At 31.1% G+C, this 19,471-nt stretch overlaps 2 protein-coding genes across 2 annotated transcripts in view; one reads left to right on the top strand and one right to left on the bottom strand.

Moving 5' to 3' along the window:
* The window catches only part of LOC143066253 (uncharacterized), a 137,708-nt gene extending 123,795 nt beyond the window's left edge, over window positions 1-13,913 (top strand). The window contains exons 70-81 of the mRNA XM_076239245.1: window positions 116-365; window positions 1,377-1,490; window positions 2,282-2,395; window positions 2,654-2,767; window positions 3,573-3,686; window positions 4,740-4,853; window positions 5,236-5,352; window positions 11,016-11,129; window positions 11,370-11,483; window positions 11,854-11,967; window positions 12,839-12,969; window positions 13,379-13,913. Of these exons, the coding sequence (XP_076095360.1) occupies window positions 116-365; window positions 1,377-1,490; window positions 2,282-2,395; window positions 2,654-2,767; window positions 3,573-3,686; window positions 4,740-4,853; window positions 5,236-5,352; window positions 11,016-11,129; window positions 11,370-11,483; window positions 11,854-11,967; window positions 12,839-12,969; window positions 13,379-13,750 (1,782 nt within the window). The 3' untranslated portion in view covers window positions 13,751-13,913. The remainder of the gene's footprint in view (window positions 1-115; window positions 366-1,376; window positions 1,491-2,281; window positions 2,396-2,653; window positions 2,768-3,572; window positions 3,687-4,739; window positions 4,854-5,235; window positions 5,353-11,015; window positions 11,130-11,369; window positions 11,484-11,853; window positions 11,968-12,838; window positions 12,970-13,378) is intronic.
* On the bottom strand, window positions 8,793-10,574 carry LOC143067881 (uncharacterized). Its single transcript, XM_076241486.1, has one exon. The coding sequence runs from the start codon at window positions 10,503-10,505 to the stop codon at window positions 9,009-9,011; it is 1,497 nt and encodes a 498-aa protein (XP_076097601.1). The 5' UTR covers window positions 10,506-10,574; the 3' UTR covers window positions 8,793-9,008.
* Window positions 13,914-19,471: the final 5,558 nt, after the last annotated feature.

Raw genomic sequence — 19,471 nt, 5'->3', positions numbered from 1 at the left:
GGGCAATGTTTATAACTGTGTATATGGTGAACAGCATCTCCGTCAAGCATAGAACAGATCTGCACAGAATAATATTCATAATAATAATATGACAAAATTGGTTGATAATACCTAGGTGTTAGATTTATATATTATATCGTTTAAAAATGAAATATTTCTTATCAGTGATCTTTTACTAATAAATTTGATTGTCTCTGTTAATTTCTTGACCAATCAGACTGATACAATTTTCTTTGTTTCTTTTATCACAGATATTGACGAATGTTCTAGCAATCCATGTGAAAACAATGCTACATGTAACAATGAAATTAATAAGTATACATGTACCTGTCTGCCTGGTTATGCTGGATACAACTGTTCTATAGGTTTGTAGAATATGACACATTTCAAAAGAGCTGACATAAGATTTAATGCATAATGTGAATTAAAAGTAAAACACCAAAAATACCGAACTCCGAAGGAAATTCAAAACGGAAAGAACCTAATTAAATAGCAAAATCAAAAGCTGAAATACATCACACATATGGATAACAACTGTCATATTCCTGATTTGGTACAGGCATTTAGTGGATAAAACCTGGTTTTAAACATAGCTAAACTTCTCACTTGTATGACAGTCGAATACAATTCCATTATATTGACGACGATGCGTGAACAAACAAAACAAAACTACATAATAGGTAAAACTGTCAAAATAGGAATATAGCGGTCAACATTGTTTTATTATCTTAATCCCTGTAAAAACAGACAAATATGTAACAAAGAAACATATAGACAAAGCACATACGCAAAATTGAAAGACAAAAATACAAAAGTTTACCATAGCACAATAACACAATGACTGAATACATATACATGTACCATATTATATTTTAATTGTTGAATTCATAAACGGTTAAACAGCATACAAAAGTGACAATAATACGCAAACTTCGTCTGTTTGCATTCGTGTGGATACCAAAATGTCATTAGTGTCATTTATTACCATGTTATACTAGAGGTCTGTCAAATGCTCAAAAATTACAAACTATTTACTTCAATTTTAAAACTCAGAGTTAAGAGTTACTTTAAAGTTACATACTCTAATTAACAGAAGAATTGTGTTTCAGTAGTGAATACTAAATAATTCTTCAAAGATTTGTTATAAAATTGTATTGGTTTAAAAAATGCCACACGAAGAAATGTTCAAATGGTTCCAATGAATATACCTCCTATTTTTTAAAAGAGACTTCCCCAACAATATTACAAATATATTGTCTTCTGTGATATTCAATTTTGTATTTTAAAATACCGTCAAATCATTATTTTTTATGTTTAGTATATATAATCAGAAAGATATCTTTTATAATGGTTATAATGGTTATTCATCTATGCAGATATCGATGAATGTGGAAGACGACTTTGTTTACATGGAGCAACCTGCAACGATTTGGTTAACAACTATACTTGTGATTGTATCCCTGGGTATACAGGTTATAACTGTGAAAAAGGTAAGATATCTTCATTTCCATAATTGGTGATGTCAAACATTGCCAGTTTTCGATGGTAATAACTGAGTGCTTTTAATCTAAATAATGTATAATTTGACTTTTAAAAAAAAATAAGGACAGCAAACATAATGAAATATATTCTCTCTGTTTTAATTTAGGTTAAAGATATCGATTATAGAATCAATTTGTTATGAATGTCCTTTTATTTTGTTTGCAGACGTATAAACATCTTCTATAATGTAAAGGAATGGTTTTTAATGTAAGGTTTTGATAAAAGGTTCAAACTTCGATTTTCTATAATTTTCATTATTTGAAAATATGATATTGGCACACATTTTGTTTTTCTTTTTTAAGTTAGTTCTTATATTCTACCTTTCATATGTTATTTTTCCTTTGTTCTTCCCTTTTTGGGCTAAATATAGATATAGGAAGATGTGGTATGAGTGCCAATGAGACAACTCTCCATACAAATAACAATTTATAAAAGTAAACCATTATAGGTTAAGGCACGGCCTTTAACACGGAGCCTTGTCTCACACAGAACAGCAAGCTATAAAGGCCCCAAAAATTAGTAATGTAACTCAAGTAAATTTAGTAATCAAACGGGAAAACCAACGGTATAATCTATATAAAAACGAGAAACGAAAAACACATGAGCACTACATAAACAAACGACACCTACTATACATCAGATTCCTGCAAATGAAGTGTTGATTTGTGTATATGAGAATTATAGTATATAAAATATGATTGCGGAAAACACTAGTTATTGTTTTCTTTTTTGTTTTCAGATATCGATGAATGTCATAGTGGTCCGTGTCAAAATGCAGGATATTGTAAAAATCTCCTCAATCACTACAAATGTAATTGCTTACCTGGTTATGAAGGAGATAATTGTGAAATTGGTAAGTGTCTTTCATGTTTGTTGTTTTTATCTACATATTTTTTGTATCCATCAATATTCGTGTATTTCAATATGTTTTGTTACTTTTAAAGTTTTATTAATAGTTCTCTTCATTCTTTAATTTATGAAGTCATTTCTGTGTGTTGTTATTTAAGGATTTAAACCTCTGAGAAGCCAAAAAAAATCTAGAACTAAACTTTTTTTCTTATATATAGCTCATTATAGATATATTTTGATCTAACTTATTTATTCTTTACAGATATAGATGAATGTTTGAGCCAACCATGCAAAAACAACGCAACTTGTAATGATCTAGTGAATAGATACAATTGCACGTGTATACCTGGTTTTACTGGGTATAACTGTGAGAGAGGTATATAGTTTTCTTAAACTGACTTGGGTCGAAGAATCCACGCAAAACGGAATCATATTTCTATTATTTTAATAATAGGATGATTTGAAAATAAAGAATTTCTTTTTTGTATGTATCAATGTTGGGGAACGCTGGTCATACGTATTTAGGCTACATATTCATTCATTTGCTTGCATATGGAAATGTTCATTTTACCCCTGCTTTCAGTCTACCATTATGACTTAAGTGCTTGTCTCACAAAAAACCATGCAAAATTCCAAAAATCGGCCAGGTCGTTGGTAAAAACTTGTCTGGTCAAATGAGATTTTCAAAATGTAAGGTACATTAGAATTAAAAAACAAAACTCATTTTAGATGTCTCTAATTTGTGTCTATATCATAACATGGTTTCCTGTGAGACAACCTCTTAAAATACGTTTGAATGCATTTATTATAGAAAAAGCTCAATATGTTGACGTACCCTGTCTCTCCCATTACGATTCCTTCAGGTTTTGCTCGTAACCTTGACTTGTCTTCTAAATCGATTGATGAGATTTCTACATCTTTGTTATAATTAATTCCCCCCAATTCTTTTAACTACTTTGAATACCGTTTGCTTCTAATTTTGTAAATAGAATAAAATGAACGCTTTTGATATTTATAAAAAAAACATATAAATAATATTTCAACAGATATCAAGATCATCAGGTTGTGTAGGATTTTTTTCAGATTTTCCGAACTATTTTATATTCATTTGTTCATTGATTTCTTCTCATTTTTATTTCTTCCTTAAAATCTATACGTTTACTCTAAAGATGTTTATTTAGATATACAAGAATGCTTCAGTAAACCATGTCAAAACGGAGGCCATTGTACCGACCTTATAAATGATTATCACTGTTCGTGTCCAGCTGGTATTACCGGAAGAAATTGTCAAAATGGTAGGTATTTTTCATACATTATTTGTTTCATTGTCCTAAACATGTAAAGAAAAGTAATGAAAAAACAGAGAATGAATAAAGAGAAGAGAATATGTATGAAGTCTTAATACCTGTTATGGATAAATGTTTCTTTTTTTATCAAAATGTTATACTTTTCAAAAATTATGTTGATGTCATCTTTCAAATCACGCTCAAGGTAAAATTAGCAAATACGTGCATATATCTTGTTTCTATACGCCGTTTTATTTCTTTCAATGAAACAACAGGAAGAGGTTTTGTGTTGAAAAACATTTTTACAAATGTTATCTATTTTATTTTATTGGAACATGTAATGATACAAAAGAAGAAGAAAATTTATTCTTGATATCTTGATTCAAAAGGGGGGATAACAATGTCAAATTGTCTAAGAACATATTAATTCGTACACTATTAGGATGGCAAATGTGTATAATAATTTTAAGTAAAATAAACAAGATAAAAACCAAAATTTGATTCGGGGCGTCACTTTTGGCTAAGAGAGTTTATTGGCTTAAGAAACTGAATATTTCCCCATATGCATCATTTGATGTAAACAAATGTTAATATACTGGCTTCCTTGTAATTTGCATTGTCGAAATCGGCAAGTCGATACGGACCCAGTGATAACGTTGTCAGTGTTCTACTTAAATTATCAAAAATGAAAAAAAATGTTCAATTACAGCATTTATTAAGTCTGTACTGCTTATGCATAAAGTAAAAGTAAAGAATACTGTGGTTCTTGCGATTTTTTTAATCTTATCTATAAATTCAGACACCCACAGTTAAATATAGTATGATAAACTGAACGTAACAAAACGATATTTTAATGAAATAACCAAATAGTGATATCTTTTGAACGATCTTTTTTAAATATTTTATTTAGTGTAAAAATCGTACTTGCATATTTAGTATAGATATTTTATAATACTTGTCACATCTGGAGAAAAAACACTGTATGGTGAAGTTTTTTTATTGGTGGTAATATTCAAAATATTTAGATTTTACTCAAGTTCTTGAATTATTTTTTTTAATTAGATATTGATGAGTGTCTCAGCCATCCATGTCAAAATATGGGTACATGTGTTGATAGGATAAATGGATATACCTGTACTTGCTTGAACGGTTATACCGGTACCCATTGTCAAACAGGTAAACATTATTTATACTTGTATATGACAAGAAGATGAACATGTCAATGCAATTTATTATTTTAAAATATTTAATAACATGGTAAATTGATGATTTTGTTTTTTAAGTAGCAGAATAAAAGAAAGAAACAATAAAAAATAAACATTCGATGAGAAACCGGAAAAACCATGGCAAAAAAAACGTAAAAAGGCAATCTACAAAATACTACATACAAACTATAAGATTTGAAACATACCTCATCAAAAACCGGGTTGTTCTCATTTTATCCGGTTATCCGAAAGATTAAGTCTTTTGTAACTTTAATCTAGCATAATATCTTCTACTTTTTAGCCAATAATGTCAACACTGTCAAGAAGTTTAAATGGTGTTTATTTATTTACAGATATCGATGAATGTGCAAGTTCACCATGTTCTGCTAGTGGAGGATACTGTGCTGACCACGTCAATGGTTTTACTTGTCTTTGCAAGAAAGGTTACACAGGGAGGCTGTGCAGTTCAGGTTAATTTTTTAAATTATCAATAAAATTAAAATTAAGATATAGAACATTTACATTCAGTTGCCTCCGAAGCACTTTTCTTGACCTATATTCACCAGAATGGCTTAAAGCTAAAATGTGACGACTAAGGAGGTACAAGACCCAAAACAATTAAAAAACATAATGACAAAAAGTACCACAATTCCATCTCTGATTAACTTTTAAGAGATTTTGAAACTTAGTTTCAATAAAATATTAAAAAGAAATGAATAGTGGTACATGTTTATATAAATTGATTTAGAAGACACCACGCCGTAACAAATTTCTGTTTTGAAAGACTTCTTCCGTGTATGCGTAAAGCTGTTAAGTACAAAATAGATTTCTAATCCAGTACTGGCAGTATTTATGTATTAATACTTTTGAAAGAGGAATTTTTAATAGCACAAGAACCGTTCAATTTTGAACATACATAATACAATGATATTTCTTACTAAGCAAAATTAAAACAAAACATATAAGATTACAAACAGATCTTTGCAAAGTATTAATTAAGCGTGATATGAAATTGATATACGTTTTAAATGAGAACAACACAAATGATTATCAAGGTCTACTTATTTACTATAACAGTTACAGAAGTGTGATGATTCCTTTATCGTTCATTCATACATTTCATTAATCTTAAATGCTAGATCTAACTTACACTGTTAAGGAAATTATTTGTTTCGTTATTCACACAAAACTTTCGTTTAGAGAAAAGGATAATGGCAGGAATTGGTCATTCTCTAGATGAGAAGGGCCCAAGGAAAATATTTTGTCTCCAACATAAAACAGAGGAAGTCATCTTTTTCTGTAATATCTGTGAAAACCTTATTTGTCGAGATTGCATTAAACAATTCGCTCATGAACACAATCGGGACTCAAAAGGTGAAGAATCTCAGTTTATAAAATTCAGCGAAAGAATTTCAAAATCAAAGATATCATTACAAAAGTATTTAGAAAATGCCAAAAATGATCGACTTCCAAAATTACGGGAAAATCTGACTAAAGTAAAAGAATTAAAGGAAAATAAGAGAGCAAACAACACACAGTTGAAGAAACAAATAAACGAACGAGCAGATGCAATGATAAGAGAAATAAATGATATCCGATCGAAACTTATCATAGAGAGTGATGAAATTCAGCTTGACAATGATAAAGTGCTCACTGACAAACAGTTTACTATTGAAGAGCATATCAATATGTTTGAGAGATCTCAGGTGACAGGAAAGAAGTCGTTGGAGAAAGGTAGTGAACAAGAAATCATCTATGAAGAAATCAAAGTACGCGATTTTATCAAAGATCGTGAGCCTCTTGATATTGAAGACTCGGTTGATTCTCCAAAATATGTCGTGGGAGATACCGACTATATCGTCATCAAGCAGATGATAGGAAATGTGTTTTCCACGAAAAAGAAAGAACCAAAAAAGATAGACACCAAGTTTGAAGTTACTGCTATTCCATTTTCGTTCGGAGATATTGATATTGAAGGTATGTGTCCAATCAGTAAGGACAAAACATGGGTTCATCCAAGAAAATCAAACAAATGTTTCCTCGTTAATCGCTACGGTGCAAAAGATAAGGATATGGATGTCGGATTTAGCATTACCAGTTTTGCTCTTTGTCCGAATGGAGATTTATATTTATCGGACTTTACTAACCAAAACATAATGCTCCTGAAACCAAAAACGAAACCTAAAATGATATACAGTACGGCTACGTCTAGGTTATTTCCAGTTGGCATTTGCCTGTGCAAGAATGGAGACCTATTAATGTGTCAGGTGGATGAATACACATATAAGGCAAACGATAAAAGCAGACGAATGGTACTGCGCATGTCTGATAAATTCAAGAAACAACTTCAGATTGACAGAGCCAAGGATGCTTCCAGGTATTTTGTATTACCTGAAATCGTTGTTGAAAATAAAAATCGAGATATTTGTGTGCTTAATCGAACTGACACTAAAACGGGAAAAGTAATGGTCTTTAGCGATGATGGTTATTTAAAGTTTAACCATTCAAAATCCGCAGGACCATTTAATCCAACAGGAGTTTGTTGTGACAGTGAGGCAAACATAATTATATCTGATGCAGCAAGTCACTCCGTTTACATACTTGCAGCTGATGGCAAATTCATTCAAGACTTTGCACCGAGTGAAATTAGCCCTACGATTCCATGTACCATAGCTATTGATTCTGAAAACAAACTTTGGGTGGGATGTTTCAATGGCAATGCTTTTGTTATTATTTACCGTAGGCCGATAGAGATTTGAAGTTTCTTTTTGAACGGTTCTATCTGTCAACTTTACGTTTGTATTAATAAAATTGTAAAAATTTCGATAGTTTTATTATTTTTTTGTTTCTACTATCCATTTATTTCTGCTACAATTGGTATCATGGGGTAAATATCCAATGGAAACCAAACAACACTATCAAAGGAAATCGAGGGTCACACTACGGCCTTGAACAGCTTGCACAGTTGTCAAAAGTTTCCAATTTATGTTAGTTTATAATTGACCCAGTTTCAAAAAAGTTTGAATGTGAGTCCGAAATGCACACAATTCCTGGATTGATTAATTGATTGTTGATTGCTTTTCGCCGCTTCAATAAGGGCTTTTAACACAACATCTATCCAATATTTATAAAGTGATATAACATCACTCTAAAGATAACAAAACTGTATTGGAAATTCGAGCAGAAATCTATGCAGAGTGTATTTTACACGGATTGGTCTGTTTTGTCGGGAACTCTTTGTTTTGATGCTTTCGAACATTTATATCATTTGAATTCACAAACTCATGTTTAATATGGTCGCTTATAATTCCTGAATTTTGCCCACCTACAGTTATTTTAAGTAAGCACATACTTCATGGTCAGTGAGCTTCGATTGGAACAGAAATCGCTTACACTCCCAGAATCCTCGAGTTCATTCTCAAATTCTGATGGGGCGTTAATGCTACTCAATTGTGTTTTATGTGCAATGATTTATGAATTGATGTTTCGTGTTTCATATTTTTCTTTTTCTCATATTGCTTTCTATCCTTCTCTGATATACAATTTCGACCCCTCCCTTTCCTCCCTTCATTGTATATTTTTAATTTTCTTCGCTTTTAGGCAAGTTCTGTCCGAACTGTTTTTCAGAATTAGTTCAGTTCTCAGAAATGGTAAATTGTATGTTGGCTGCGATCATCAATGTGGGGACATTATTTAGTATTTGGTTTAATCTTATTGAATCTATTTAGTTTGTCATAAATGCGCATGCAAAAACTCTTAAATAGAATTTTCATTATTGTTTCTAGTTCATACAATGTATTATTATAGAAATGGACAAATATGTCGGGTTTTTTTTTATAAGCATTTGGTTGTAAATAAAATAATCGAAACCTTTTACGTTCATTATAATGGTTTATTGTGTGTGAAAAGCTCTGCAATACCATGATAAACAAAGAACTCAAATGCTTCCAAGTAATATTTATAAAACTCAAACATAATACTGTAAATTTCAAAAAACAGTAACACGTTATTTGCCTCTATACGTGCAAAATGTATATATCGACATTTAATTCATTCCTGCATCATCCCTGACATGTATTATTAGTGGCACTTTTTCAGTAAACCATATCCGTATTTGAGAATTGTACTATTTCGGCAAACCATATCCGTATTTGAGAATAATACACTTTCCACTTCCACAACCTATCCATATTCTATCATCCGGGTCTTTACCTAAAGATATCGGCATAATGCAACCACCTTTCTCTGTTATCAGGAAATGTAGAAACTCACCCCCATCTGAAACTATTTCTACAACGTTGTTAGCAGGATCAGCGATAACAATATTTGAATGTCTTGTACAACAGACGGAAGATGGGTCAAATGGCATACTAGCTCCTCTATGCTCATAAACAAAACGTAGTTTGCCTGTACCGTACAAAACACAAACTCGGCCTTTATCGCTTGCGATCTTATCGACAACACAAACGTCACCATTAAGGTTTTCGGCTACAGCTATTGGAAGAGTGAATATATTCTCACCCTGTTCATCTAGCTCAAATGTTACTTTCTCCTTAAAATCCTTTGTCATTCTAACTACTTTTCTTTGACTCTTTGATGTGGTATTATAAATCCATTCATCGGTTAGACATATCAAAATGTCTTCGTCGGAACAGACGATTATACCAATAGGATGCAGAGAAAGTGTTATTTCGGTATGGAACTTCTTGAAAGAGTCCATTGAAATTATACGGTTTATTGAATAGTCCGTCATGTAAATTTTTCCATTCTTTGATAGTGCAAAGGAGGTAACGACAAAACCGAAATCAAGGGCCGACATTTGATGACCATTTACGTTGATCAGAGTATTTCTACTTCCTTTCTTTGGATGCAACCATGCCACTTCACTTTTGATTGGACAAATCCCTACTATATCTTCAACACCACTGACAAACATTGAAATTTTCTGAACTTTAAGTTTAGGACGTTTATTATCTTCATTAGACAAATCTCTGATTTCCGATAAAACAGTTCCAAACATTTGCTTTAAAACAAGTTCATTCAAATCTCCGTCAACAAATATGGGGCGATCGATATCTTCGTAAATATCAATGGGTTGAAAGTTATGAAGTTGTCTTCTTAATTCTAAATCTTCGTGGATAATTTCTTCATCAAAGCCATGTTCAAGAGCTCCTTTTGCAAATGCGTCAGCACGTTCAAAAATATCTATCCGGGCGTTGATTTGTGAAATTTTCTTTTCTATCACTGTTAAGTTTTTTTCGTGTAGAAGTTCACTCCTGTTCATCAGTTTTTCGCGAATAAGAGTTATGTTTTCAATCATTTTGTCTGCTCTGGATACAATTTCTGTCAACATGTCTTTAGTATCTTGTTCTTTTGTTTCTTGTAGCGTAATAACATCTTGTAAATTTTCACGCAATCTCGGTAATCGAACGCTATTTAATGTAAGTAAATTGTCGGTCAGACATAATCTTGAATCTCCTACCTTTTCTTTGAATTTTAAATAGCTGTGAAGTTTATGTTCCTGTCTTACACATTCTCTACAAACTAAAAGTTCGCAGTCATCGCAATATAAAATCACATCTTCTGTTGTGTGAGTTTTACACAATACATTAGGGGACGCCATTATTCTAGTAAATCATTTAGAGAGTTCAAACTGAGAATTTCATTCTTTGCAATTATATATATGAAATGGAAGGTATTATTGTTTATCTTTAAATGAATCGCTTTATGTATGTTAAGGTAAGTTGTCCATGCGAAAAATACATTTATAGAAAATTAACGAACGTTGACATTTTCGAATTTAAAATTTTTGCGGCTAATGTGTCGTTCATGTTACAAGTTTAAACTCTCAATTTGATTTAAACTATCTCTTTTGAAGAAGAAAACCGTATATGATTTATATCCACATTTCTTTAAACAAATAAGATATTTGTGTAAATTTTTTTCTCTGTTAATTCTGTCATTAAACAGTTCTGATGCTCGTATGGTGACGTTATCTATTACAAACGGCACAGCAACTCATATTCTAAAGTTATCTCTATGATTCAAAATATAGAAAAACCTTTTTTTTTAGCTTAGAAATAATTTTCCAAACAACTCCTTGATACTCATGCTATTTTTACTTTCGTTTCAGTTATTGATAATTGTGCTTCCTCTCCTTGTGTAAACGCAACGTTTTGTATAAATGCACTGAACGATTTTAATTGTAACTGTAAGGCTGGATTTATTGGAAAACGATGTGATACAGGTAAGTAAGAAAATAAGTTATGTTTCTTTTATGGAACATATTTTTTTGATCGGATAGGCGTATTCTTTGTCCATCCTTATATATTTAACAAGTTTCATTTTCTTGAGGGACTTTATAAACTTATACATTTACAAACGTCTCTAGTTATTAAAACTTTCTGTATGCCTCTTTATGAGAAAAAACGATTACTCAGTAAAATCAACAACATGTTAAGATTTGTATCAATGATTTTTTTGGCAGATATTGATGAATGTAGTAGTAGGCCATGTTCAAATGGAGGTACCTGCATAGATAGGGTCAACAGATATATATGTCATTGTCGTACAGGATATACTGGACAAATATGTGAAAAAGGTAATTATTCAGCACTATTTCTTAGAAACTTTAAATTTACCTTATGAATCTCTAGTATTTTTAAAAGTTCGCAGAATTGTATATTCGGTCACATATAAATGTGTCAAAGAGCTACTTTTGGTTCTATAAAGTTTATTACGTCTAAAAGCTTACATTAAGTTATATTATATTTTATGAGTTAGTGTGTGGTAAACTTACTTCACTATAAAAAAAAATTTATAATGACAATTTTATGCTTTCCATTCTTTTGTCCTTTTTATGCAAAAATATATTTATTATTTTTTTTAATTCAACATTTTAATTATTATAATGTCCGTACCATTAATTTTCAAAACATACAATATTTATTTTATACTTTTGTTAATTTTAGACATTGATGACTGTGTTAACGACCCATGCAAACATGGCGGAACTTGTATTGACCATGTGAATAATTTTAGTTGTCAGTGTTCACAAGGTTACAGAGGTTTTCTGTGTGAAAAGGGTATGTTCGGCTAATACAGCGTACTTATTATTAAACTAATGCAGATTTGTTATATATGTAAAAGGCATGTGTAACTTATAACTAAAAGTATCCAGAACATCTAATTTTGTTTACGTTTAAGGGTACATAAAAACAACATATTATGATATGCGTGAACTTAACATAGATAAATTCAGCCGTATAAGAAAAGCAAAATGAGAATGTTAAATTTGATGTATGCCTTTTTGTGCTACTTTGTTACATTTGTTGTTTATGTAGTGATATTAAGATGATAACACAATATATACTGTTGTACCCCTATTTTTGACATTTTTACTCTTTGAGTATGTTGGTTTTGTTCATGTATCGTTGACAATGTAATGGAATTTGATGCAACTGTCATACAAGTGAGAGGTTTAGCTAGCTATAAAACCAGGTTCAATCCACCATTTTCTACATTAGAAAATGCCTGTACCAAGTCAGGAATATGACAGTTGTTATCCATTCGTTTGATGTGTTTGGACTTTTGATTTTGCCTTTTGATTTTTGATTTTCCTTTTTGAATTTTCCTCAGAGTTCAGTATTTTTGTGTTTTTACTTTTTTCCATCTTGATCCACGGAATAATTAATGTGATAATTTGCATACGCTTTTCATTATTTTGTCTTTTGTTTTGTATTCATAAAATATTTGTACAAGGTAATCTTATTTTCTAATTGGAAGAGTCATAAGAAACCCTATCGAAATATGATCATCTTTGATCATGGCAAAAGCTATAGAACACAGACCAGAACATAAAAAATTCCAAGAGACACTGGCAGGCTGAATTGATGATATATTCCATTTTCAAAAGTGCTGTAGACCATTGTTAATTATTATTTTTGAACTCTCCAGGTATAAATCTTTGTCACCTTCAGCCTTGTAAAAATAATGGTAAATGTACAGCCAAAGGTCACACGTACAATTGTGGATGTACTAATGGATGGACTGGTGTCAATTGTGAGACAAAGGTTATAAAGGATCAGGTAAAATTACTAGTAACATAGCAAAGATAAGTAAATAAGAAATATATATACGATATATAAGTCTTTTCATTGCATTAAATTCTCTAATCTGCCACGAGGACAGCTGCGGTAGATACTTATACAAATATTTAAGAAATGTCTGTTTTTCCTTGTATTTTTTTTTTTTTTTTTGTTGATTTCGAACATTAAAAGTGTATTCATAAATATGGATCAGTCCTTGTATCAATACGTTTCTTGTTGTTATATATGCATTGTACATACACTGTAAAAAGTTTAGTTAAAGAATGTTATCGATAGATACTTGCCAATGCAATTATGTGAAAACACTCTCAGAAAACAATGAAATTAATAAGGTATGCTGCAACAAAATTTGCAATTCCTTAGTTTATATTCATTATTTTGTTTTCAGAATTGTTATGAAACTGATTACGCAGACTGCAGTTGTATGCTTTCGAGAGACCCGTCCAAAAAGGTGTTTATCGCCAACGTCATCAACAAGCGCAGTATTATTTCGTGTCTTGTGGGAACATTAATTGGCTTATTATCAAGTGTAGGTAGCTACTTTATGTTTCTTAAATTTTGTTCTGGAATGGCTTCATCTTGGACACCTCCGAAATGGCCGAAACGTATTATTCCATCTGATTACCCGACGAGATGGCCTAGATATCCTGACAAACATATGGCTCCTGTTGAACGTCACGGACCGACTAATATCTACAGATCATCAAATGAAAGTTATGAGTTTGACAGAAGGGACTACACAAACAAACATGACTGGTAAAAACAACCGAACAAACGTTTTGTAGTAGTTATATACTGTTATACAAGATTTTATACTGTATCCGAACAAAAATGTATTTGTCTTTGAATCAATATTAGCCTTGCTTTGTGTTAAGAAGCTACGCATTTGTTATCTTTTTTATTATTATTAAATTTTGTAGATACATGTGTATTGATATTGTGTAGGCCTATTTCAAGTAATTTCACAAGTATGAAGCTATCGGTTAGTTTTCAAGAAAGGACATTCCTGAATATTTCCACAGCTCTGACCCCTTGAAAAATATGTTTAATCGTACTTTTCTTTTACATGTAGAAACGCATGCATGCAACAAAACTAATGTTGGGTTTTTTTTTGTCACATGTTAATGAAATTAGTTATTCCAATGATATCTGTATACAAGCACTTAGTTATAAGAAATGAAGGAACACATAAACTATAATTGTTTAGACAGCAAATTATGTTTCAAGGCTTTTTGCACTTCAATTAAGACCAATAAAAAATTTATACACATTCTGCTGTCGCTTCATCTGAATTTAATCAAATGTTGTAACTCGGAGACGTTAAACATTTTAGGTTATTCTGTTTCTAGGGCCAGATAGGTTGTAATATCCTCTTAGACATTATTCATTTGTCTTCAAAATCATCAATGGGTATTCCTGATATACGTGTCGAGTACACGGAAATTGTATCATACATTCTCTTGAAGAATGACATGCAGCATGTAGACAGTTTTTCGGTACTAGGACGACTTTAATGACACTTTTCAATTCTGAATTTTTAGTTCGATTTAAATCGTGAAGTAGCTTTAAATCTATAGTTGCAACACCCTCATGTTAGGCAGACCTAGCTTATACTATAGTAGATATCTTGTTACATGCGCTCTGAGTATTTGTGCTTCGTTTAAAGTATCTGCTTTCCAAAAACTTTCGACCATACTAAAAAAAATGGTTTAACTGGAAACATTTGAAAAATACCGGAAATTTTATTTAAATGAATTAAAGGAAATGTTTGTATACGTCAAGGAGACAGAAAATTGCAAAGAAAATTTAGACGAACAAAATATATGCAATAAACGTTTGGTGTTTAAAAGAAACGGTCCTGGTTTGTGTGAAAAAATATCCCTTCAAATTTGAAAAAAAAATAAAAAAATTAAACAACACTTCTGTTATTGTCGTTCGTCATCTTGTCGTTACTTTATACAGGACTATAAGTTCAGTTATCTATAAAATGGTATTGTGATCAAATCATATACATATTATAGCCTATCGTGTTGATTTCTTTGTTGCATACAAACTTTTGTTAGGTTTTATTTAAAAGGATTTGATCTGTAATCAGTACGTTAGAGACTAAGGAATGGTGATAAGCTCAAAGTAATCTATTTAAATAGATATAATCATTTAAAGTTTCTTTCTGTCATTAAACGTTTAAAAACATTTGTAGTATTAGTTTCTATTTACTAAAGAAATCGCGCATGCTTCTATATCAGTACCTCTTACCAGATTTTGTTATTTGCGCACATGACTTTGTGGTCAAATATTACTTCTGGTCATACATTCTACCGTCCAAATCATTTTAAATAAAAACGAGTCTTGTTTTTAGAAAATCAAGATAAGTAAATATAAAAAATAAGATAAAATAAAATTTTGTTTATCTTTCACTAGAAACTACTTATTTTTCTTTATTTTTTCACTACAAACATTTAACACAAATTACATTTGATAACTAACCAACACTGCCATCCATTACCTTGCAACCGCTTTTAACATAGCTAAAATGTATATACATACTGAATAAAACGGATATCTTTAATGATACCTTTCCCTAATTATATTTCAAATATTTAGGTTTCACTAACATGTATTTAACCCCAAGGAACCCAAGAAAAAATCTTTCATAGAACCAGTCATTACATTTATACTGTTGTATTATTTTTAACTTAAGATGGTCAAATAAATCGCCGTCCCGAAGTCGACAGAATTATATTTTAACATGAGAAAAGTTTGTCTGAAACAAAGAAATCAACACGATTTGCTTTAATAGCTGTCATCGGCAGTCGAGAAGTGCGCCTGTGTCTTGTCCTGCTCGATCCGAATATTGAGCACTTCCTTAAGGACCTTGTGGTATAAAAAAAAACCCATCAGTTAATAATACAAAACTACGGAGGTGTCTTGTCGTTCCAAATCTATACAAATCTCTTTCTACGAGAATTGACAGAATAAAAAATTATGCGATGGTATAAGCTTTTGTTTATTTTTCATTTCCTTTCTGCTTTCGGTTTAATTATTCTCATTTAAAGAAAGTTAAATACTAAAGAATTTTACCACCCACAAGTGTTGTAGTAATGTATTCGTAATTGATTAATTTAGTTTTTTGTCACTTATCTACTTAACTTTCTCAACAACCAAAACACCTGTTTTATTTACTTACATTATTTACTTAAATGACTTCCTAGTTCTAGATTAACGATTTACTAATGTTAAAAATCTAATCAATATATTGTTTTCTAATTTTTATTGGTTATCAATTGACGAGAGTGAGTGGAGAGTGTTATAGATGTAGGAAGAGGAAGATCATAAATCATTCATATATATTTATACTGGCATGAAAGCAAAACATGTGAACGCGGTACTCCATGTCAACTTCTCGGTGTATACATGATAAAATGTTTTATGAGATATTGACCTTCAGAATCAATAGAATTCGAAAATTCCCCTCAAATGACAACTTGGGTCACATTGATTCCCTTCCTTTAAGTACTGATTCGTCTGTTATGTGTGAGCTCAAGCTTTGATATGTATGGTTCAAATTTGACTTCAATTCTTCTGAATTAATAATGATACGTCTCCTTTGCGTAATTTCTACGGATGCATTTTGTTTTGATAATGTATGTACAGTATAAGGATTTAGAACACCTTTTCTAGATCGCATTTCTACTACGTAGCATTAATAGAAGAAAGACAACAATTCTGAAATTGAGCCGATTTACCATTTCAGCAATTCATCTAGTTTGTACATCTGGTTTTAATCATAACTTTTGCTATTTCAAGGTTATCTCCATCCACTAAAATTTGAAGAGAATAGCAAAAAACAATAAAAAAATAAATTCGTCATATAAGGAAAATAAATTTTAAAACAAGTCGTCTGACTGTTTTGATCAAGAGGACATTCTGGGAATATTTTCAAATTGTAACGGTTTTTAAGATTTTATTATTCAAACTTTCACTTCGAATCTTCTGATTTCTAAAAGATATGTCCCCATGAGATATTTCCTAAAACAAAATTTCCAATGTATAGTATCAGCATTTGGAGTTGTCGTCTGAGCGTTTTGATCAAGTGGCAAAATTGTAAAAGATTTATAAAGAAAAAAAATATTTATTGACCGGATTTTTTTACATTGTAAATCATTTATATACTAGAAAGTATGTAAAACATGATCTTTTGTTATTGAGAAAGTGGAGTAGATAAGTGACAAAAAAATCGCTTATAATTCAATTATAAATTACGAATTAAAACGAGCTTGTGCGGGGTAGTATTTAGCATTTAACTTTTTAAATTACTACAATGAAACAGTAAGAAAAAAGTGATAGAAAATAAAGAAGCGTATATAACACTGCACGAATAGTTGTATTTCAATTTGGTAGTTTGGTCTTTACATTCTTAATATTTTCGGCAGATTTTCTCTTTCTGTATGCTTTTAAAGATGTTAGACCATTTTGAAGTTGTCAAGTAGTCTTTGTAAAGTTAACGGACGATGGACCCCCAATGATGGTAATAGTTCGAAATATTCCCGTCAGATGTGAAATTTGTTCACCTCACCCAGAAAATTAAAAAAATTCTTTTTATTCTTGTTATGATAAATCTGTTGAGTATGAGTTTATCCTTTTAATTCAAAAACTTTAGACCATTGGTTGAAACCATTACAACGATTCAACAGAATTATAAATCCTTTGTCATCATTTTAAAAACAAATGATATCCAGCATCTGCATTTAAATAAGTCGTCTGGCTGTTTTGGTCAAGAGAATCATGAGGATAGTATGATAGATCGTTATCAATATAATGGATTTTTTATGTGACTGTCATACAAGTGAGCGGTTTAGCTACCAATAAAACCGGGTTTAATCGAAAATTCCTGTTAGAAGTCAGGAATATGACAGATGTTATCCATTCGTTTGATGTGTTTGTTTTTAAAAGGTTTTGATTTTGCCATTTTCTTTTTTTTAGATGTTAGATGATTATTTTTATTCGGCCTCCTCCTCCAAGTTCTATATTTAGCCACGGAGGTTATCTATGCTAAACCAATAGAATTAAGAGTACACCTCCATTTACAAAAATTTCAGTAGGACACAATATATAAAAAAAAACAATTGAAATTGATATCTGATTGGTATGTTTATAATCTTACAAAAATAAATGAAGCTACTATGAAATAAATGAATTTCCTTATTCCAATAATCATATTTGAATATAGTTGATCCTTACTTTAGATGGCATCGACCCAGTGGTTGTAAATAAACTGATCATAGATACCAGGACTGAAATTTTATATTTGCACCAGACGCACGTTGCGTCTACAAAAGACCCATCAGTGACACTCGAAACAAAAAAAGTTAATGGCCAAATAAAGTACGAATTAAAAAGGCATTGAGGACCAAAATTTCATAATGTTTTACCAAATACAGCTGTGGTAATCTATTTCTTAGGTAGAAAAGCCTTACTATATAAAAAAAAACCAACAAAGTATTGTAAATAGTTTATTTATAATTACGACAATATCAATGACAGTTCAGGTCAACACAGAAGTGCGGACTCCTGCGTTGGTGATACCCTCGGGGAATAAAAACTCCACCAGCTGTTGTATCGACCAAGTGGTTGTAAATAAGCTCATCATAGATACCAGGATGGAATTATATATTTGCGCCAGACGTGCGTTTCGTCTACAAAAGACTCAACAGCATTAGATTGTTCGCTTGGTCACCTCTGCGTCAATATTATTGCTGATTGTCAGTCAATGATATGTTTAGTCAGCCTAGATATCAATGATTCTTCACATTCACCATATCTATAACATACTTAAAGTCATATGAAACCTTAGATTAAAAGAAAATAATGCATATGTTTTTATAAAACTTATGACCATATACTTTTTTCTGAAGAAAATTCTGTGATTTGTCCACATTTAGAAGAAGTTTAATTTATTTTAATTGCTTGCTTCCAGGAAGCAATTAAAATGAATTAAACTTATCAGTGATCGCAATACGCACGGAACTGTCACAGAAGACTAAGTTTCTGATATATACATGCAATGGTTCAAGAATTTGATAAACATTATTTTGAACCAGTCACTAACTAGTTTTATATGACTTTTAAGGTTAACTCGAAGTCTTTGTGGGTAATTTTGATAACTTGTACAATAACAGGACTTCGGTTGCAACTCTTAAGCGTCTATATCATATGTCAAGCCGTACAACGCCTTTGGTGTGGGCAAGCTGTGGCACACAACGGAATTTGTTTAAAAAATATTAAAACAAACACAACTACTGTCGAAGAAGGTGTCTAGTTTGGAAAATTCTAATGTGATGAGATTGCAATAATAAATATCAAAATATGTTTCTCAGTTTTCTTTAATGTCGACTGGCCTATGTTTTCTGGAATAACATATGCTTGATTAATGCAAGATGAAGAAAACAAGTATCAGTAAAAAACATGAAAGTTCCGAAAC

Source organism: Mytilus galloprovincialis, chromosome 3, assembly GCF_965363235.1.
Source record: "Mytilus galloprovincialis chromosome 3, xbMytGall1.hap1.1, whole genome shotgun sequence".
In the NCBI taxonomy this organism is placed as follows: Eukaryota; Metazoa; Mollusca; class Bivalvia; order Mytilida; family Mytilidae; genus Mytilus; species Mytilus galloprovincialis.
This window is presented reverse-complemented; position numbering and strand designations above follow the sequence as displayed.

Bases quoted from the DNA above. Each gene is read 5' to 3' on its own strand.
- LOC143067881 (XM_076241486.1), bottom strand. From the start codon at position 10,505: ATGGCGTCCCCTAATGTATTGTGTAAAACTCACACAACAGAAGATGTG.